General features: G+C 43.6%; 1 protein-coding gene and 3 pseudogenes across 1 annotated transcript; 1 reads left to right on the top strand and 3 right to left on the bottom strand.

Moving 5' to 3' along the window:
- Positions 1–5,917: 5,917 nt before the first annotated feature.
- On the bottom strand, positions 5,918–7,973 carry LOC125547153 (annotated as a pseudogene).
- Positions 7,974–10,750: 2,777 nt separating this feature from the next.
- LOC125545891 (very-long-chain 3-oxoacyl-CoA reductase 1-like) lies at positions 10,751–14,487 on the top strand. Its single transcript, XM_048709948.1, has 4 exons — positions 10,751–11,134; positions 12,891–13,179; positions 13,545–13,614; positions 13,998–14,487. Exons 1-4 carry the CDS (start codon positions 10,780–10,782, stop codon positions 14,322–14,324), a joined length of 1,041 nt encoding a protein of 346 aa, XP_048565905.1. The 5' UTR covers positions 10,751–10,779; the 3' UTR covers positions 14,325–14,487.
- Positions 14,488–19,229: 4,742 nt separating this feature from the next.
- LOC125549662 lies at positions 19,230–19,305 on the bottom strand (annotated as a pseudogene).
- Positions 19,306–19,668: 363 nt separating this feature from the next.
- LOC125549656 lies at positions 19,669–19,743 on the bottom strand (annotated as a pseudogene).
- Positions 19,744–22,457: the final 2,714 nt, after the last annotated feature.

The following is a 22,457-nucleotide window of genomic DNA, read 5'->3' as shown; positions in this document are numbered from 1 at the left end:
TCACAAAACTGCTTGGGGAGATTGTTCCTTGATATGTGACTCCTTCATTGCTCCAATTAGTTTTTGTTCTAGTGCTTTATTCATTGCAAATTTTTGCTGCCTAGGTGACCATGTTCTTGAGCTTGCATGTCAAATTTATATGGTTCCAAGTGGTTTTGATGCATGATATAGGCTCTAGGCACTTGTAGGAGTAGTTGCTATCAATATTATTGAGTTTGGTTTGCTTTTATTTTGAAGTTACTAAAAATTTTCAGAATTTTTCAGAGGAAGAAAAATGCTTAGGAAAATGTTCCCAAGGTGGTTCCTCAAGGAAGCAAGGACCCAGGCTTGCAATGCGTGATGCTGATGATGAGCCACCAAGAGACGCCTCAGTGCGTCCTTGTGAATGGCCTTCTGAGAACTTTATGGATCGAGCGGGAATTAAGGAAGAATTTAACGCATATTTGCGTAACGCTGATCTTGTGAGCTTCGAGGAAGAAAAGTGCAGCCAGTATCACAATCTCACTAATTCCTTTGTGAGGAGGTTTGAATTTTCATCTTCACGTAATTCTCCAACTGTCTTGTTTGATCTTTATGAAAATTCTTACACTATGGACTTAAGAGGATTTTACCACTGCTTGCAAACTTCCACAATGGGGTAGTATAAGGGATCCTCGCAAATTTGAATTTAGAGATTTTCTTGCTAGCACAACTGTGGGAGAATCTAGAGATATTACACAAGCTACCATAGGGAGCATTCACTTTTCTGCTATACATTATTTTGCTCTCTTCATAGGTAGATGCATTAATGGTAAAGATGAGGCATGTCATATGTGTGTCCCTGACCTCAGTATTCTTAGGAGTGCTGTATTAGGAGATAAATCTTATAATTTGGGAGCCATTGTTGCACGTAGGTTGCATCTTAATAGATTTAATGGAGATTTCTTTCATGGAATTTATGCAACCCGCATAGCTAATTTTCTTGGTATAGCCATACGCGAACATGATATTGAATTACCCCCTGCTTACCTAGACTTTAATGCTATGGTTCACCGCCAGTTTGTCGAGAAGAATGAATCACCTCTCCAGTATCGACTAATCTTTGGCAGACGCGTGCTGTCCATATTACTCTTCCTCAAGGTTGTCAGAATCGCGATTCTGTTATACGATTCTACGACTTTACGATCCAAACTAACCCCTATGATTCTACGATTTTAGTTCTTAGAATCTACGTTTCTACGATCCTAATAGTGGAGATTCTACGATTTGCGATCCTACCATCAAAGCTCCGATCCGATTCAAAATCGTGATTCTGACAACCTTGCTCTTCCTGCTCTTGCCTTCTTTGATCATCAGGCAAAAGGAAGATATGTTATTACCAGAGAGGAGGCAGATGAATACGAGAGGAGAGCGGAGGCCGCTCGTCGCCACGCTGCAGCTCAGGAGGCGATAGCCGCTGCATCTCAGTACAACCCCAACTATTACTATGGATATCCGCCAGGCCAGCCATGGCCATAGACCAACTTAGGCCAAAAGCCTAAGCTTGGGGGAATACGTATTTCCCACCGACATTACATTTATGTTCACACACTCATGGCTAGATGTCGGTGCTCATACCTTTTCATTTTCTATCATCCATGCTAGTTTATTTCCCTTTTATGCTTTCTTCTTGTGTGTTTAATAAATCTTAAGAAAAAACCCCAAAAAATTAGTTTTAGCTTTTAATTAGTTTACTTTCCATGTTTGTAGTAGTAACTAAAAAGAAAACCCAAAAATATTTCATGTTCTTCTTTTACTTGTTGGGAGCTCTCCCGTATAAATAGTTTTATTTCTTTTCTTTTCCTTGGGGGTCGATAGGAGAAGATCTTAATTAAATTGTTGAAGCAGCTCTTGTATGCATAATTGTTGATCTGACAAAAGAGCCCATATTGCCTTGTCTTCTCCTGTTTATTGAATGCTTGCAGATTTCAGCTTAGTCCAATGCACGTGCACTATTATTAATATTCACATCGTTCGGTCGTGCAAGTGAAAGGCAATTATGACGATATATGATGGATTGGCTGAGATGAGAAAAGCTGGTATGAACTCGACCTCTTTTGTTTTTGTAAAAATATTATTAGTTCATCATTCCTGATTCAGCCTATTATGAATAAACATGTTTGCAATGACAACTAGAGATCACAGTTTCTTGTGCCATGCTTGATTAGCTATGAGTTATAATGGTTTACCTTGCGTGCCAACATGCTATTAAAATGGTTGTGATGTGGTATGATAGGGTGGTATCCTCCTCTGAATGATTTAAGTGACTTGACTTGGCGCATGTTCACGCGTGTAGTTGAAACAAAATCAACATAGCCTTCACGATATTTATGTCATGGTGGATTATATCCTACTCATGCTTGCATTCGGTGTTGATTAATTTTAATGCATGTTCATGACTGTTGTCGCTCTCTGGCTGGTCGCTTCCCAGTCTTTTGCTAGCCTTCACCTGTACTAAGCAGGAATACTGCTTGTGCATCCAATCCCTTAAAACTCCAAAGTTATTCCAGATGAGTCCACTATACCTACCTATATACGGTATCTACCTGTCGTTCCAAGTAAATTTGTATGTGCCAAACTCTAAACCTTCAAATAAATATCCTGTTTTGTATGCTCGAATAGCTCATGTATCAACTAGGTTTGTCTGTATCTTCCATGTTAGGTGGGTTATTCTCAAGAGGAGTGGATTCCGCTCCTCACTCACGAGAAAATGGCTGGTCACCGGGATGCCCAATCCCATGTTTTATGAAAACTAAATCAAAATAATTGGAAACAAAACTCCCCCTGGGACTCTTGTTAGTTGGAGGCACTCGTTGTTTCGAGCAAGCCATGGATTGATACTTGTTGGTGGAAGGGGGAGTATAAACTTTACCATTCTATTTGGGAACCTCCTATAATGTGTGTAGTATGGAAGATACCGCCATCTCTTGGTTGTTATGTTGACAATGAAAGTATACCGCTCAAAATATTATTCACCTCTGTTTCAAAACCGAGCTTTGGCACCTCTACAAATCACTACTTCCCTCTGCGAAGGGCCTATCTATTTACTTTCATGTTGAGTCATCATCCTCTTATTAAAAAGCAGCAGTTGGAGAGCACCGCTATCATTTGCATTCATTATTGTTAGTTTACATTGAGTATGACTTGACTGGATCTCTTTTAGCATGAATTACAATGTCTAGTCAGTCCTTGGTCTTTAAAGGTGCTCTGCATTTAGGTTTTGTGGTCTCAGAAAGGGCTAGCGAGATACCATCTTGTTATATCATATTATGATTGTTTTGAGAAAGTGTTGTCATCCGAGATTTATTGTTATTGCTCGCTAGTTGATTATGCTATTGATATGAGTAAACTTGAGACCTAAGAGTTATTGCGAATGTGGTTAGTTATAATCTTTGCTGAAAACTTGAATGCTGGCTTTACATATTTACAACAACAAGAGCAAACAGAGTTTGTAAAAGTTTTTCTTTATCACTTTCAGTTTGTCAACTGAATTGCTTGAGGACAAGCAAAGGTTTAAGCTTGGGGGAGTTGATACGTCTCCGTCGTATCTACTTTTCCAAACACTTTTGCCCTTGTTTTGGACTCTAACTTGCATGATTTGAATGGAACTAACCCGGACTGACACTGTTTTCAGCAGAATTACCATGGTGTTATTTATGTGCAGAAACAAACGTTCTCGGAATGACCTGAAACTTCACGGAGCAACTTTTTGGAAAATATAAAAAATACTTGCAAAAGATGAAGGCCAGGGGGCCCACCACCTGTCCACGAGGGCGGGGGCGCACCTGCCCCCCTAGGGCACGCCCCTACCTCGTGGGCCCCCTGGAGCTCCTCCGATTCCAACTCCAACTCTATATATTGTGTTTCAGGGAGAAAAAACTAGAGAGAAGAATTCAACGCGTTTTACGATACGGAGCCGCCGCCAAGCCCTAAAACCTCTCGGGAGGGCTGATCTAGAGTCCGTTCGGGGCTCCGGAGAGGGGAATCCGTCGCCATCATTATCATCAACCATCCTCCATCACCAATTTCATGATGTTCACCATCGTGCGTGAGTAATTCCATCGTAGGCTTGCTGGACGGTGATGGGTTGGATGGAATCTATCATGTAATCGAGTTAGTTTTGTTAGGGTTTGATCCCTAGTATCCACTATGTTCTGAGATTGATGTTGCTATGACTTTGCTATGCTTAATGCTTTTCACTAGGGCCTGAGTGCCATGATTTCAAATCTGAACCTATTATGTTTTCATCATTATATGAGTGTTCTTGATCCTATCTTGCAAGTCTATAGTCACCTATTATGTGTTATGATCCGTTAACCCCGAAGTGACAATAATAGGGATACTTACCGGTGATGACCGTAGTTTGAGGAGTTCATGTATTCACTATGTGTTAATGCTTTGTTCCGGTACTCTATTAAAAGGAGGCCTTAATATCACTTAGTTTCCGTAAGGACCCCGCTGCCATGGGAGGGTAGGACAAAATATGTCATGCAAGTTCTTTTCCATAAGCACGTATGACTATATTCGGAATACATGCCTACATTACATTGATGAACTGGAGCTAGTTCTGTGTCACCCTAGGTTATGACTGTTACATGATGAACCGCATCCGACATAATTCTCCATCACCGATCCATTGCCTACGAGCTTTCCATATATTGTTCTTCGCTTGTTTACTTACCCATTGCTATTGCTATCATCACTACAAAATACCAAAAACATCACTTTTACTACTGTTACCTTTTGCTACCGTTACCACTACTATCATATTATTTTGCTACTAAATACTTTGCTACAGATATTAAGTTTCCAGGTGTGGTTGAATTGACAACTCAGCTGCTAATACTTGAGAGTATTCTTTGGCTCCCCTTGTGTCGAATCAATAAATTTGGGTTGAATACTTTACCCTCGAAAACTGTTGCGATCCCCTATACTTGTGAGTTATCATGAGGCGTCAACCCCACTCAGGCTTCAGTTCTGAATCTCCATAGGCTGCAGGCACAAGCTTCAGTCCTTTCTCTCTAGTGCCTAGTGCTACTCAATGAATGAATCATCTTGACAGAATAATAATAATAATCTGCAAAACAGAGTTTCACACGAGGCCTGGCTTCAGCCTAGGAGTTTCAGACGTGACTGTGAACTGGATAGCTTGTCGGCTAGGTAGGCCTGAATCTGTGCGTCAGAACGACCTGGAGACGAAAGCTATAATGTTGATTTCGTAATCTGTGGTGCAGTGTGGTCTGGTATATACACCTTGTATCCATGATGCCAATAAAATCCGAATTTTTCATCAATATTTATTTACCTGCCAAACAATGGATTTCAGCTAGTCAGTATAAAATGATCTTCTGACCAGGTTGAATTCCAGATGGAAACACTCTAATATTCAGGGCATTCACATCAGCTGAATCCTTAGAAATGCAGAGCAGCCTATCTAAATGGTTTTAAATATCATACAACACTTCAAATGAGGTAAAGAAGGAGATAGACAGCGAGAAACGTGAGACAACATTCAAGAAACAGCAATACATCTTGTAGTTTCGCCGGGCATTCCAATCAATTTGTTCAAATGTCCTTCACTGCCTTGCGATGCCTAAAATTCATTGATTCAAGACCATCAAACGTTCTTCGCTGCCTTTCTGGAATGTCGACCAGTAGCAAATGGAATAACAAAAATAAGCTGAGTGAGTAGCAGATCATCCATTATATAGAGAGGTAATGTTCACACGTACAAAATGGGAAAACAAGGCAGCAAAAGGGATTACATTCTTACTTGTTGGATCACCCAACAACTTTCCTGGGGATGTGCGCAATCTTTTGCCAGTTTGGATGTCCGGTTGTTCTACAAGACTTCATGAACTCATCGTTGTAGGAATCAAATAAACAATTCCTCAATAGACTAGGGCAGTGTTGGAAGAGACCGGATATTCTTGCAATTGCCAATATACAAGTCCTTGAGCAACGTGAGGTGCTCCATGTTGCCTGGTAAGGAGTCCCAGCTACATGTATAAATCTCGAGCACATGAAAATGAGAGAAAGCCTCAAATGGTCCCAATTGGCTGCATCTTGAGAGAAAAAGATTAAGCATGCTCTCTGGGCCACCGCGATGCTTACCCACCATCCAATCTAGGTGCCTTGAACCTTTGTATCCATGTATTACAAGTTCTTGAAGCCCCACGGGAGGGCACATGCCCTCAAGTACCACTGCTTCAACTTCTGGACTGCACTTGTATCATTATCACCAACCCATACCAACCTCAGTTCTGTGAGCCATTCCTTGGCGGCTATATTGGCTCCAAGAGCTTCCTCCTTGCTTTTAACATTTTCAAGGCCATGAATCTCTAGACAACCATGAAGCATGTTTAGGTCCCTCAGTTGCCATATCTCATAACCCTGTTCATTGCTTACAGTGAAGCACGGTAGTGTTTGAAGCAGGATCAGCCTGCCCAAGTTATGGAATATGAAGTTCGGCCAGCAAAACATGTGCCTCAAGTTGACAAGGTCACAAAGGGGAATTCCAACATTTCACCCCCATAAAAATCTAGCAGCTAGATTAGGTGAAGTTTAGTTAGTGCGCTTGGTAAAGTTACAGAGTATGCATGAGTAGTCCGTCCTGAAAGCAAGATAGTGTAGGTGCTTTAACCGAGCAATAGATTTTGGGACCAGAACTTATTGGGTTTCCTAATTCGACGATATTTCCTGCTGAAAGCAACAGATAGTATCCGCAATCCCGGCAGCCCCTTGCATATACTCTCAATGACTCTCTCCTCAACTGATGTATCCTCTTCAACAACATCAATGATGACAGTGCGCAAATTTTCCAATCCAAGGATCTTCTCAGTAATCAATTCTGCATCATAATTTTGAACAAAAGGATGTCGAACATCTCGAGGGACTTATTCCTTCTAGCCTTCTCTGTGGCTCCTTGTATTCTCAATCCAGAAGCAATTACTTCCAGCAACCTTGGCTAATAAATCATGCAACAGATCATGAATTTTAAAGCATTCTTCTTCAGATGAATCATCTACTTCTAGTTGCAGAAATGAGCATGACATTAATTAAATCTTGAATGTAGCCCTCGACTACATCTTCCATGTCCTTTGTTGCCAAGCTGCTCTTTAGAAAGCCTTGCGATATCCATAACCCAACTAACTCATCCCTTCTCAACTTCGATCTTCGGGGGAAAATATTGCAGAATTCGAAGCATCGGCTGATGTTTGGATTAAGTGGCTGATTGATCCACCAAAGCGCATCCATGGTTTCATTGAACATGCCATGGTTGCAGTATTTTTCCAAAACTTGATATCTGGGTTTGTCCCAAGTCGCCCTGTCCCTGCTACTGCTACAATAGGTGACTGGTGCAACTTTTCTGCAATCACCCTCCCAACTTGTATAAATTCTTCATGGGCAACACTTGTAGTGCCCAGTGCATAATGCATAAATATCGAAAAGTATAAATCCTTGCCCAAATCAGCTATTTTAATAGGTTCATCATCACACAGAGCTCTAGTTGCAACTATTGTTCAAATCGTCACAAATATTTTGCTTCTTTTCATCCCAACATTGAGTGGAGAGATTAGTTCCTCCAATTGTTGGTCGTTCTTGGTCTTCACCCACAGATCATCCAATATCAAGAAGAAACACTTGCCACTCAATGATTCCTTTAACTTGTCTTTTAGGTCCTCATGATGTGACATGTTGAGGTGCCGGTCATTGGTAATATCCTTAAGCACTTCATGAAAGATATCATCAACACTGAAAGTCTCGAACAGATGAATGCACATGATGGTGTGGAAAAGTTTCTCCTCTCATTCCTCCTCTATGTAGTCTCGAGTATACCGTGCAAAGGTAGTCTTCCCAGGCCCTGCAACACCACATATGCCAATCACCGAGTAACATGGACTAGTACCCGAGCTCAGTGGTGTCTCGCTGAGCTTTACCATGATATTAACCATTGTAATTACCTTCATTTTAGCAATATCAATCGGTGCACTCTTACTTGTTGTGCCCAAGAGTAGATACTTCTTCACTTCAGTAACAGTGCTTTCTACATACCTTCTATATTCTTTTCTTAAGTTCCGTCTTGGGATCGCAAATCACAATAAGGACAAAGTCAAATTCAGTGCCATTATCCTTCAAGAGGCAACATATTGAATGAGCGTTGCCAAGCACATCTTTATTGAATCATGTAATAATGATATCTGATATTGTTTATATTCCAGATCTAAAATGGTATGCATAGAATGCTCCCTATTATGAGGCAAATGCAACCATTGGGAGACTATACATAAATAAGGTAATTACAATGGTTAGCAATTTAGAGAAATACTATAGTGCCATTTGAAAAGTGCATACATATGACATGACATGTTTGCCAACATAAATATACAATTTAATTTTGAACACATGCTTAGAGAAAATTAAAGAAAAATAAGCATTTTTCTGATGTACATAGAGGGCATATGAGATAAGAAATGGATGATAGAATTGGGTGTGTACGTACCTGGCAACTTGTGATACCAACCATGTCGCTGTCCGGCTGCAGCGGAGGGTCGCCGGTGGAGCAGCGGCTAGGGTTTTGGCGCTCCCTCTAGAGCCAGGGTTTGGAGAAGGTGCGTGGGGGTTTGGATCCAAAAGCCAGCTGGCAGAGATGCCCAATGTTGTCATCCAGTGTAACTTGGCCCTTTCTCATACTACTAGTAGAATAGTTCTAACCCTGTGGTGCCCATTATTGCTGGGAATCCAATAAGGTTGAATTGGAGTGAAAAAATGGGGATCCTTTTTACCACGGGAAACACAGCGTGGACCGGTTTGGGGGAAGAAGAAGATTCCTTTGCCTACATCGTTGAGGAGGAAGAAGAAGGCGCCCGTGTCGCCCTCCGCCGTCGAGGAGGGGTCGGGCTTGACAGTGGAGGTGCGGGCTGGGGGATTCGGGCCCTTGGAAGCTATGGGTTATAGCATCTAAAAACGAATCCCATATCCGCCCCAAACGAGCGGGCTGCCCAGTCATAGTGGAGAAGTTAAACTGCCACCCACCCGGGCCCCTCATATTTCGGAATTACTAGTACTCCCAATATCCAGCTCATATCTGGGGCGGATATGGGACCCAGACGCGTTGGAGCACTGCGGCCACGGGACTGACCACTAGGGCCCACGCCAATTCGCCCATATCCGTCCCCTCCCTTCTTGCATGACCAACCCTCTTCTCTTCTCTGTTTGTCGTTGTCTGCATAGCCGCCATCGGAGTTCCTCGCCATCATTGCTCCTCCACCATCCCCAAGCCAGGGCTTCGCCCCTGGACGCCCTAACCCACACCACCACCGACCAGGCCACTGCCAATGGACGCCGCCCCAGTATGTTCAACTCCTCCATATATGCACCTCATGCTTTTATGTGTTTGATGAAATTTTCGAGCCAAATTTTCATTCTTTCGATCATTACTTATAGGTCACCAATGGATTCGTCATGGAATGATGGTTGTGGGAACTCAAACCTTGATGAATTCATATTCAACGAGTGCATCGTCTCACGGATTCAGACGATGAGGATGCTGAAATGATGAGCATCCAAGAAGAGTTGGAGAAGGCAGAGGAGCACGTCCTCAACTTCAAGGATTCCATCAAGGGTTGGAGAGTTATTCCACGTGATATGATTGACAGTACACGGCTTTTGTACATGGACTACTTCACAATAGACCCAACATTCACTAAAAGTTTCTTTCTTCATCGCTACCGAATGAGCAAAATTTTGTTCTTGCGGGTAGTGGAAGTTGTGGAGAAGGCTGATGCCAACTTCAAGTTGAGGAAGGATTATTGCGGAAAACTTTCCTTCTCTCCTCCGCAGATGCATGATTGCTCTCACGATGCTTAAACGGGCCTAATATATTTTCTGACAAGTGGAGTAGTTACTAGTTTAAAATATCATTCAGAATGTTTTTACGATGTTTTTTCAAGCTTATAAGTTATCACTGCCTAATGTGTGAGTTACCGTACTATTCACGCATTGCTATTGGATTAGAAAACTTATCTTGGTAGGTGTATCGGTGACTTTTTTGGTGCTCCAAAGTTACCAAGTTGCAACATGGATAACTGAAGCAAAAATATGGGCGGTAGTTGCAGCATGGGTAATTGCAGCAAACATGGTAGTGCTGTATTTGAGATAGCAAGCCATGGACGCAAGAATGTTTTCACTGTTAGAAGACGAATATTCCACCTGGCCTTATTCGACTCTTGACGATCAAGAAAGGTAGGTCTCGGCCCCACTTCTTAATCGAGATCCAGCGACTCGCCAGACCCCAGGAGTCTCTAGAAAGAAACCTTAACGTAGGGTTTGGGCGGGGCCAGGTCGAAGGCATTTACTTACTCGCACAGTAAACATCTTCAAGTGTTGGCCATAGTCTGCCTGGAACACGGTGGAGAAAAAAGATGAGACTCCTTTTATGTGGCACACACACCACACTGAGCACCATGCTTCCACTTGCACAGCTCACGTTGCTACAGTGTTGATTATTCCTTGTGTTCTCCTCCATTGATTGTACCGTGCTCTAGTTTCCATTGATTGATACAGTGTTGTACAGATCATGCTGATAAATTTTGGAAAGAAGTGTAGTTTTCATTAACTGATACAGATCGATCACGCGGCACGATCTCCTACTTCACTGAGATGTACAGTAGTTTCCATTAAGTCCGGATCGACCTACTAGTGCACAGAGATGTTTAATACAGACATGGATCGGTCTGCAAGAGAAAAAAGAGAGTGAAGATGGGGGCTCTCCTCTTCCGGCTGCAGCAGGAGCCGGCATGGTTCGTCCCGCTCGCCGTCCTTGGCGCTCTGCACGTCGCTGCCGTCGCCTTCCGCATCCTCTCCCACCTGGTCTTGCTGCTGCGCCGCCCCACTGACCTCTGCCATCGCTACGGCACCTGGGCCGTGGTCACCGGCCCCACGTCCGGCATGGGCCGCTCCGTCGCCCTCGATCTCGCCCGACGCGGTCTCAACCTCGTCCTCGTCGGCCGCGACCCTGCCAAGCTCCAGGACATCTCCGACACCATCTCTTGCACCTACGCCGTGCAAACCAAGACCGTCGTGGTCGACCTCGCTCTCATCGCCACGCCTCAAGGTAATTATGGTAGGGATTTTTTTTTCGTTTGGCTAAAATTTTGCTCACTGACGTATCCAATGAAATTTCCGAAACTTGGAAAACTATTTTAAATAGAACAGATTTTATTTGAATATGAGTAAATTTAAGTTCAAACTAATGGATATAAGAAAGTATGCTATTAAAGCATCCCAAAACTAATGGACATTACAAGTATTTTCCAGAGCCTCTCTATCCTACTCCCTCCTTTCCGGTTTAGAGCAAGGTTAATAGAAGAGCATGTTGCTGGCTATATAATAGTGTCATGTCACCTAAAGCCTTCTTTAAAAGCGCACTCATACAATAAACTGACTGTAGATTGGCTACTAATCTGGCTATAGCATTAAATGATTCAGTATGGAGGAAGCAAGAGGACATACATGATTGGTTTAGGTAGTAAACAGCCGGCCAAAAGCTCACACACGGGCTGCATGCAGGCTTTTTATTCTCGTTTACCGTGATACAGCCGGGTTGTATGTAGAGCACCCGCTTAAGTGTCTTTTTCTACTTAGGCTAGTCATAGTGGGAGTAACTTAGGTAGTAACATAGTGCATTTCAAGAATTTTTTGCTTATGTGGCATATATTTAATGAGGAGAGAGATGTTTAGAGTAACATAATATGTTACTGTAACATAGCGCTTTTCGAGAAAGAATGAGTCTATAAGCTAATAAATGAAGTCATCTATGACACTACTGCGCCATGTTACTTTGCACTATGAAGATAATAACTTAGACTAGTGTCATATGCATGACACTAGTATAAGTTACTCCCCACTATGACCAGCCTTAGGCTGGTTGTAATGATATTATCATAGCTAGTATCATGCGTGCCAACTAAACAATTCTCATGAGGTGTCATTACATTAAATGAAAAAAAGAGGGTTGGGTATCATATCATAATATCGTATCATAATAAATGTTATGCTACTAGGTATCACGCATGGAAATAAATAATGTATTACATGATACTAATATATGATACTATGCATTAGGGAGCTAGTATCATACACTAGTATCATATGCATGATACTAGTACGTGATACTCCCCATTACAACCAGCCTTATCACTCCTTCCCATAAGATTTTGATGACATGGCACTTGTTACAGCCAGCTGACTAGGACTATTGTACTTGCTCTTATAGGGCTCAAATCTAAAATCTCATCAACCAAGGCACATGGTGAGTGGAGGAATATATCTCATACTTTACAAAACTACCCAAATTAAATTGATGCATTAATTGAGATTAATTGCAGTGCATGCATGCTTGACCACTAGATGAGTAGTAGCATTACATGCATTGGTGAATTCTTTTTTAATTATTGCATGCAATGATTTAATGTGTCTCGGAATCTTAAAAGGAGATGAAGATAAGCCCTTTAAATTGAAAAAATGAAAAAAAAAATAAGATAAACCCTATAAACTGGAAAGGAGGGAGTAGTGGTTAGTCCACTATAGCCTTAATAAAAGTGAAATTGAACAAAAAGTACTGACCCCTAGTACTAGTAGCTAGGAAAATAGAAGGATAACCACCCTGGGAGGCAAATCCTCGATTATGTCAAGGATTTAGTAGGTTTTGTAGTCGGCAAGTTCAAATGTATGTACCTAAATATTTTAAGTTAAATTTTAAATGCTCGCTGACTCTCGAAATGCATGAAATTTTGGGAAGTTTAAGGTGATGGACGTACAAGACACGAGCTGCACGCCAGTTATATTTACTGATTGTATATATTTGGCAGGTGATGAGGCACTGCGGCTGCTCCGGCATGCGGTGGCAGGGCTCGACGTTGGGGTGCTGGTAAACAACGCCGGCCTAGCGAAGCCCTGCGCCGTGTATCTGCATGAGGCGGACGTGGAGGCCTGGGTGAGGATGATCAGCGTGAACCTGTGGGCGCTGACTGAGGTGACGGCGGTGGTGCTGCCGGGGATGGTGGAGCGGGGCAGGGGTGCCATCGTCAACATCGGCTCTGGGACCACCCTGACCATCCCGTCGTTCCCGCTCTTTTCCATCTACGCCGCGTCCAAACGGTACATATATACTACTCCATTCGTTCGTTCTAGAATATAATGTGTATTGATTTCTATGTAAGCCAACCATTTGAATGTTTGATCAAGATTATGCAATAAAGTAACAACATCTGCAATATCTAATAGATAAAATATGAAACTACTATTCGTGATGGATATAATGATATAAATTCTGTATTGTGGATATTAATGTATTTTTTCTAGAAACTTGGTTAAACATGCACTGGTTTGACTTTTGAAAAAATAAATACACCTTATATAAGGAACGGAGGGAGTACCACCTAGTACAACTCTTCTATCGTTTTCACTTGATATATCTGTGATATACCAGGACATTTTCTGAGTTCAATAGAAGTACATTTCAGGTACGTTACTCAGTTGTCCAGGAGCCTTCACGTTGAGTACAGGGGCAAAGGAATTGATGTACAATGTCAGGTACGTACGTGGGGCCTACTATAATATTAGAATGAAAATGCATATGGGCAGTTCATGTTTGTTTCTACGTGTTCCTTACAACCATCCGCCGAAATCTATCATTACTATTGAATGTTTCAAAAGTGTAATACGTGTCCATTCCTATTTAGGAGTCTTGTTGAATCCTAGTAATACAAGCGAGTTGCATATCAACAAGTTAATCCAAAATACAAGCACTTTATGTAGATAAAATAGCAATTCGAATTAAAATCTACAAACATTTATCTGCTATTAGAATCTATAAAAGCTTGCTAAGTACGTGGCGATGGATCAATTTAGACGCAACACAATCAGCGTTGAGTGGATCAAAATTAATACCATGGTATTGTGTCATGCAACTGCAGGTGCCGTTGTTCGTGGAGACCAACATGACGTTGGGGGCGACAGCATCCCGCAAGCGACGAAGCTTCTTGTCCCGGCTAATCATGCCGACATCGGACGAGTATGCCAGAGCGGCGGTGTGCTGGATCGGGCATGGCCCGCTCTGCATGCCTAACCTGGGTCACCGGCTCGAGTGGTGCATCTGCCATGTTGTGCCCGACTGGATGCTCGATGAGTTGTGCCTCCGGCTGAACCTATGGCACAGAGTTCGTTTCCAGCGCCTCAGGACGATGAGAGCATCACGGACAAACGTCGTCAACGACGGATGTCTGCCTTGCAAACAAGTCTAAGTAGTTTTTCATGCGTCATTTGCTGGTGTGTATGTACGCATATCTTTCTTGTATGTGTTGGAAATATATGTTTTAGAGGCAATCATTAGTTAGTTATATTGTCCATGAACATTATCATTGATATGTACTCCCTCTGTAAACTAATATAAGAGCGTTTAGATCACTACTTTAGTATTCTAAACGCTCTTATATTAGTTTACGGAGGGAGTATCAACTAGTATGTGACTTGTTTGTGAAACTATATATTATACTAGAGGAACATGCGCGCTTTGCTGCGCCCGGTTATAGCTTCGTTTGGCCTCTAGTTTACAGCGCATCTCCCTGATTATGGTGCTCCCCACCGAGCGATCATCATTCTGCTTCCATGCCAAGGGAACCATCTGGCAATCAGTTTCAATGATTAACTGTTGAACATTATGCTCTCTGGCTAACACCATTGCATCCCTACAAGCAGTCAGCTCAATAGTATAAGGGTCATACGGAACTGGATAGCTAATGCATTTGGCCCGCTGGAAAAGGCCATTGTGATCCCTCATCACTATGCCGACACCTGAGCATGCATTACTTCTGTCCACAGCACCATCAATATTTGTTTTAACCCAGCCCTCAACTGGTGCTTGCCATCTATGCCGCACCACAACTTTGGAAATAGGTGTTTGAGGCATATCAAGGCTATGGATGAGCTCCTTAATAAGCTCCATGGATCTGCGCGGCTGATACTGAACCTCCTTGTGAGTATACTTATTACGGTTGGTCCAAATCGCCCACATGACTGAAACTGTAATTGCTGCACTCTCCTTGGCCATAAAACTGTGGTCCAGTATATCTCTAGACCAAGTTACAGGGTGTAACCTTGGTAATTTGAATCTGAAGAAATCTTGTGCTTCCTCCCAAAATAAGATAGCATGATCGCATTGAACCAGCACATGAAACAACGACTCATCATCACTGCCACACATCGGGCATATGGCATCTTCCCTAATATGCCTTCTCATCATCTCACCGTGGACAGGCACGAACTTCTTCAGAACCCTCCACCAAAAAATTCGTATCTTTGGTTGCACTTGTAGTTTCCAGAGAGCTCTCCACCAATCCTCTCCATGCGAACTGGAGCTTGGTATTACTTGAGTGGCAGCTTTTTGCCCCAGTAGCATTTTGTATGCACTATGTACTGTGAAGGCTCCTAACTGCTCCCATGCCCAAGCCCAAAAGTCTGTAACCTGAACTCTTGGTCTTGGCATCTTCAAGATTGCAGCAGCGTCTGGTGCAATAAACATCTTACGCACCAGTTCCACATCCCATTCTCCAGACGCTTCAATAATGAGATCCGACACTAACTGGACCGGCTCATCAGACAATCTGCACAACGGCTTCATTGTTGGGGTACCATCGATCCACTGGTCATGCCATATTTCTGTTCTTTGGCCATCACCAATCCGCCTGATGAGGCCTGCTTTGAGTACCTTGCTTCCCTGATAAATAGCTCTCCATGTTGCCGAGGCACCTGATGGACAGCTAGCATGCAAAAAATTCCCATCTGGGAAGTATCTTCCTCTTAAAACCCGAGCACAAAGGCTCTCTGGTTGATCTAACAGCCGCCACGCCTGCTTCGCTAGCATGGCATCATTGAACAGCTGTAAATCTTTGAAGCCCATACCTCCTCTAAATTTAGAGACAGACATGTCTTCCCACGACTGCCAATGCATACTTCTTTTATCAAGCGATCCCGCCCACCAATACTTGGACATTACTGACATTAATTTTCGGCACAAACCTTTTGTGAGCTTGAAACAGCTCATAGAATAGGCCGGTAGAGCCTGGATCACTGATTTAATAAGAACTTCCCTTGCTGCACTGGAAAGTGGTTTCTCGCACCACCCTTGTACACCAGACCTCGATCTCTCCACCACATGCTCAAAAGATTGCTCGGTTATTCTCCCAACTGCAGTAGGTAGGCCCAAGTACTTCTCTGACATAGCTTCTCGTTGGATTTGCAGTATATTCTTCACTCCCATCTTGACAGACGCCCTAGCATTAGGACTAAAAAACACAGAGCTTTTTTGCTTGTTTGCACACTGTCCAGAGCCCACTTCATAAGCATGCAAAATTTCATTCAATCGCATGGCACTCCTAGAGTCAGCTTTCATGAACACAATACAGTCATCTACAAACAATAAATGTGATATCCATGGGGATGTGAGGCCTGCCCATATGCCACGGTCGATCCACCCCCCATCATAATTTTTCAACAAGCATGATAATCCTTCTCCGCACAATAAGAACAAGTAGGGAGAGACAGGATCTCCCTGTCTGATGCCCTTTGATGGGCTAAAAGATTGTAGTAGCTCGCCATTAACCTTTATTTGGAAGCTCACAGTTGTGACACACCTCATAATCAAGGACACCCATTCTTCATTAAAGCCCATTTGCAACATCATACCTTGAAGATAGGGCCATTCTACACGATCATATGCTTTCATCATATCTAGTTTCACGGCACACCATCCTTGTTTCCCCTTATTCCTTCTCATGGAATGGATGCACTCGTATGCCGTTAAAACGTTATCCGTAATCAACCTTCTTGGAACGAAGGCACTTTGCTCTTCTGATATAATTTCATCAAGAATCTCACGCAAACGGTTAGCCAACACTTTAGAACAGAGTTTATAAATCACATTACATAGTGAGATCGGTCTATATTGGGTAATATTCCTTGGATTTTTAACCTTACCGGACCCCATTACCGGACCCCATGGTTGGCACCTCATGTGAGGTAGCCGCCGACCACAACCGGCCCTCGTCAGCCAACCCTACGACCTCGGCCCCACGGTCACTCGGCAGCCCCCGACCAGCATAGGGCCACCCCTGTTCCACCTCTGACTGGCCACAACCACCACAGCCCCTATCGGTGACATGCATGGACAAAACCTTCGTCTCGTGGGAGAAGCACCCCCTGCCGAAGAGAAAGCTAGCGCAGGCCAAAGAGAACACCATCGCTCCTCTCTCTGCGAACCGACAAAGAGGAGTAGTAGTCTCATCTACCTACCTTTGACTAACGAGATAAAGTCTCATAATTGGACCCACCTTCCACACCCAACCCATGATGCACCAGGAGCTCTCAATTCCTGGTAGCTTAGAATCTGTAGAGATGTCGATTGTTTTCAAGGCCACTATACTTTGAATGGTACACATCGATAGACAATAAAAATCCCTCCTTATGGAGTTTGATATTTTTGATGCCCTGTTTGAAACTAACCCTCTGTCCGCCTCTGTCTATGAGAGGATCAATGCTATTAAGGTTGAACTGGGTGAAATTTGGAAGAAAGAGGAAACTGCATTATGGTAAGGTTCCCGAGATAGAAAAATCTTAGAGGGAGACCAGAATAGTGCTTATTTTCACACCCTTGCTAAGTATACACATCGTATGAATAATTTGACCGAGCTAAATGGACCTGATGACCCTGTTACTTCCACTTCCGATATGTTCGAAGTAGCTACTTCTTTTTACAAAAATATGTTTTCTTTCGAACCAAAACCTGATATTCACTTAGATATTGATTTGGTGTGAAAATGAGTTAGTTACTGCAAAAAAAATGCTACTTTGGAAAGATCCTTTTCCGAGGAAGATATAAAAGCTACTATTATGAGCTCATATGCTGGTGGTGCCCATGGCCCTGATGGACTTTCATTTATTTTTTATCAAACCTTCTGGATCTTTGATGACCCACAAGTATAGGGGATCTATCGTAGTCCTTTCGATAAGTAAGATTGTCGAACCCAACAAGGAGCAGAAGGAAATGATAAGCTGTTTTCAGTAAGGTATTCTCTGCCACTACAAGAAATATGTCAACTTGTGACCACCATTATTGGTCACTGAAAGGTCACAAATTTCCATTTGCGACCTTTTTGTGACCAAAAACAGAAGGTCAAAAGCTGGCGGTCATAAACTGACTATAGCGACCTTTTTTCTGGAATGGTCGTAGACGTTTACGACCAAAATACGTCTACTGTGGCGTTTTGGTCACTAGCAACCTCCCCAGGCCACGTAGGCATCTAGCGTGGCAAGCTGATGTGGCACAAGATTCAGCCCGGTCCAATTCAGCGTTTTACATGGGCCTAGCCCATTAATTCAGCCTTTTATTATTTTTTCCTTGTTAATTCTGGTCGGCTTCATGGGCCAAGCCCAACATTGTAGCCTTTTTTATTGTTGGCCCGTGGCCTTTTATTATTTATTGCTTTTCTATTTTCAGCCATTATATATTCAAGCTGGTCCCACTAGTCAGATGGGTCCCACTTGTCATGATCATCTCTCAAATTGGTCCCACATGTCAGAAATGTACAAAATTGACAGATTATTTTCATAAGTGGACCCATTGGTCAAGTTTCCATTTCACAAGTTTTTAGATCATATAAATAATCAAAAAGAATCATCAAATATACCACTAAATAAATCTATTACAATCTTTACAACACATATATGCTACAATATGCTACTCTTCACTAAGTAGAACTTGGCGGCTTCACACTTGCTTCATACTTCACGGCTTCACACTTGAGCATCTGTAAAAGAGGAACAACCACAAATTTAAATCTCAATTGCAGTATATGCAGAAGCAGTTCAAAGTTGAAACAACATCAATTAAACACACGCGCACAGAAACATAGGAGTCAAAATGCAGTATAGGACCAGGACAAGGAAACTCCTGTTATCAAATCAACACACAGCTTGTAGCAAAACAGCACAGAAACATGTGGATATCTCATGTGAGCATCATGCTGTGGTTTTATTAAACAATGATATAGCAACAGAATACAATATCTTCAATGCAAACCAGCAAGAGAATTGCTCCTGCTAGCTGCTGTTGCTGCCACAAAACGCATGACACATTAGTTGCAGTACAAGCTATGGATCAGAAGTAGCTGGTTACACTAATCATGAAATATCAATGGGAATCCGAACGATTTTCTTCATCACGCGGAATCATGCAGTTCAACCCAACAGAACACAATGAGCAATAAGGTTCATAACCAATGAAGGAATGCATGTACAGTCAGTCTAAAGCAGTAAAAATGTGCAAATGTACTTCAGGAGATGGCGTGACCCGTCGATTTTCTTGATCACCCAGGTAATGCACATCTCATCAACCAGTAGAACACAAAAAAGAGGATACGAAAATTACTGCTAAGAGGTTTGCAAAAAATCAAAGGAAAGTATTTGCTCAATAATAAAGGAGTACTCCCTCTGTAAACTAATATAAGAGTGTTTACATCACTAGTTTAGTATTCTAAACACTCTTATATTAGTTTACGGAGGGAGTACATATGTAGTCCAAGAGATGGCATGATCCGTCAGAAGTATCTGGTTGTAATAATCATGAAAATCAGTGGGAATCCGAACAATTTTCTTCATCACCCAGATCATGCACATCTCAGCCAGCAGAACATCACAAGTAACATATGTAAAACAATGATTCTGAGCATGAGCAAACAATGATTCTGAGCATGAGCAAACAATGATTCTATTAGAGTACCAGCAAATCAGACTGAACTTTCATGGAATGATTAGTATAACTAGACCCATTTTAGTTTAGCATTATATAAAAGACTAGTAGCAGTCGCACAAGCAACTATTGAGCACTGAAGAAACAGGACAGGGAAACAACATACCCTGATGGTGCCCAGGCTGCAGCCTCAGAACCCTGCAAAACCACAAGCGACGTTAACATCAAACACACATATAAGACGCACCATGTTATGAAATGGACATATAAGACGCACATATAAGACGTTAACATCAAATTCACAGTTTAGAAAATTAGTATCTTCTTTGCAAAGGTGAAATGAGATGACTGAACTTGATTTGGCTTTTTAGCTTCCATAATTTCTACTAGCAGCAGATGTTATGAAATGGACTTACTGAATTATCTGAATCAAGGAAAGAAATCTGCAACTAGCTTCAGACCATCTATTACACAGACTGAGAAATCTATTTCCATCCAACTACTTTTACTTTTCTACAAGACTACAACAGTTTTAGACAACTCCAAAGTCCTAAATTTGTTCATAGGTTATTCAACACAAGTAAATTTGTTCACAGGTTATCTACAAGATTAGAACAGTTTCAGACACCTCACACTAACAGTTTCAGATTTCAACAGATTCAGACAACTGTTTTTCAGACTTGGAACAATTTCAGTAAACTGTTCTTCAGACCACAACAGTTTCAATAAACTATAGCAAAGTCTGAATGTCGTGGAAAACAAATGATGTCACTAACCAAGGGTCCCGGTCAGGAAGACGACGATCTCGAGGGTCCCGCCATAGCCACCGTCGGGCAGGTCGACGACGAGCGGGGTGAGCTGAGCTCGCTAAGCAGGTCGACTACTACTACAGAAAATATGCCCTCGCTAAGCTGAGATCTCAATCAACAGAGGCAAGAAGTCGACCAAACCAAACCAACCAGGGCGTTGTTCTTGACGCTGAGCATGAGAATGGAGAGGGGGCCCGTGCTGAACTCCTCCTCCTCCTTCTTCCCCTGCTGCCAACAAAACAAAGACAGAACCAATGACCGTGTCAGTAAGCTGCTGTGGCGGATGAGAACACCGTCGAGGGAGAAGAGGGGCGGAGGAAAGCAGCAGTGCTAATCTAGTTTGAAGAACAATGCCAGCAACTCAACATGGCCTCCTACTTATTGGTAGGCAAAGGATGGTAAGCAATGATGCAGAGAATGGCCAGGTAATTAAGGGGCAACGTGATTGTGCCCAGCAGCAGTAGATGGTGGTCTACTGTTTGTTTGATAGCATTATTAATAGGTGTTTCGTGCTGTCTTCTCAGGCAACAACAGTCAGGTACAAGTACACCTAGCAGCAGAGCTGCCAAGGACGGATGGACAATGCATATCATCTGTCAAGAAAGATCTACCCACCTAACTGAAAATTGGACAGTAGTATGTGACTGGAATGAAAGGAGAAAAAAGGAATTCCAGGTCCTTTTTCTGGAAACAAAATAATTTACCAGACGCATGCATACACAGGCCAGGGAAGAAAATGATGCAGTGAATTAGTCTGACAGATAGAGAGAAAGAACAGGGAAGGGGATTGTACTACTCACCGGGACGTCCTCTTGGAAGACGCCGTAGCTATGGGGCGCCTCCATGGCGAAATCCATGCTGTTCCTCGGAGCATCAAACCCTGCAATTGAGCCTAATGAGAATCGGTTAAACTTGCTGCAACACACTGGACTTGGCTCGTTCTAAAAAACCCAGTGGAAGCTACTAATCGAGCGAGAAGAGGGGCTCACCGGTGTGCCCTTGCTTGGCAGCGACGTGGAAGGCATCGAGGTCGAGGCGGGAGCGGAGCTTGGCGGCCTCGAGGTCGTAGAGCGGGAGGAGGAGGCGCACGGCCTCGGCGTCCGCCGGGACGTAGAGCGCGGACTCCTCGGCACCGGCCAGGAGGCGGCGCACGGCCTCGGCGTCCGCGGATCGGAGGGCCGCGAAGAGCGCCTGGTGGGAGAGCGGCGGGAGATCCATCGTCGGGCGGGCGGCCAACCGGAGAGCTGGCGCGGAGCTGACCAAATGGAACCCTAGTGCGTCGGCCGACCTGCTCGACTCGATCTAGGGCATAGGGTAGGGAAAGATGGTGAGGGGAGGGAGGGACGAGGTCGGCGGCGGTGGTGAGGAGGGCTGCGAGGTCGGCGGTGGGTGGGAGCGGCGGGGAGAGAACTGGATCAGGGAAAGAAGGCTGGGGAGAGGACTGGATCGAGGGAGGAGGTGGCGGCAGCTGCGAGGAGAGGAGGGGTGCGATGGGGGGGAGTCGATGGGATCCAGAGCTCGGCCGCCATGGCTGCGCCGCGGGCTCGAGTTTCAGGCTCTTGGGAGGCATGGGGATTCGGGCTCCTCGCCGTCGACGGCCATGGTGCGGGGGCGGCGGCGGCTAGGGTTTGGCGAGCGGGTGCGGGTGCGGGAGAGCGGGGGCGTGGGGGCTAGGGTTGGAACGGTGGGGAGTGGGGGCTGCATGGGTGAGGGGGTGAGAGGGCTACATGGGTGAGACGGTGAGGGGATGAGGTCCGCCGTTGGATCCCGGAGCATCCGACGGTGTCGGATGCATGATCCGCGTGATATGCCTATAGACCAAT

The sequence above is a fragment of the Triticum urartu genome, chromosome 3, assembly GCF_003073215.2.
Source record: "Triticum urartu cultivar G1812 chromosome 3, Tu2.1, whole genome shotgun sequence".
NCBI classification, from domain to species: domain Eukaryota; kingdom Viridiplantae; phylum Streptophyta; class Magnoliopsida; order Poales; family Poaceae; genus Triticum; species Triticum urartu.
Note: the sequence above shows the minus strand (reverse complement) of the source record. Positions and strands in the feature narration are given on the sequence as shown.

Coding starts and splice junctions, on each gene's coding strand:
- LOC125545891 (XM_048709948.1), top strand. CDS start 10,780: ATGGGGGCTCTCCTCTTCCGGCTGCAGCAGGAGCCGGCATGGTTCGTC. Junction 11,135..12,890: donor TCTCATCGCCACGCCTCAAG/GTAATTATGGTA, acceptor TATATTTGGCAG/GTGATGAGGCACTGCGGCTG. Junction 13,615..13,997: donor GAATTGATGTACAATGTCAG/GTACGTACGTGG, acceptor ATGCAACTGCAG/GTGCCGTTGTTCGTGGAGAC.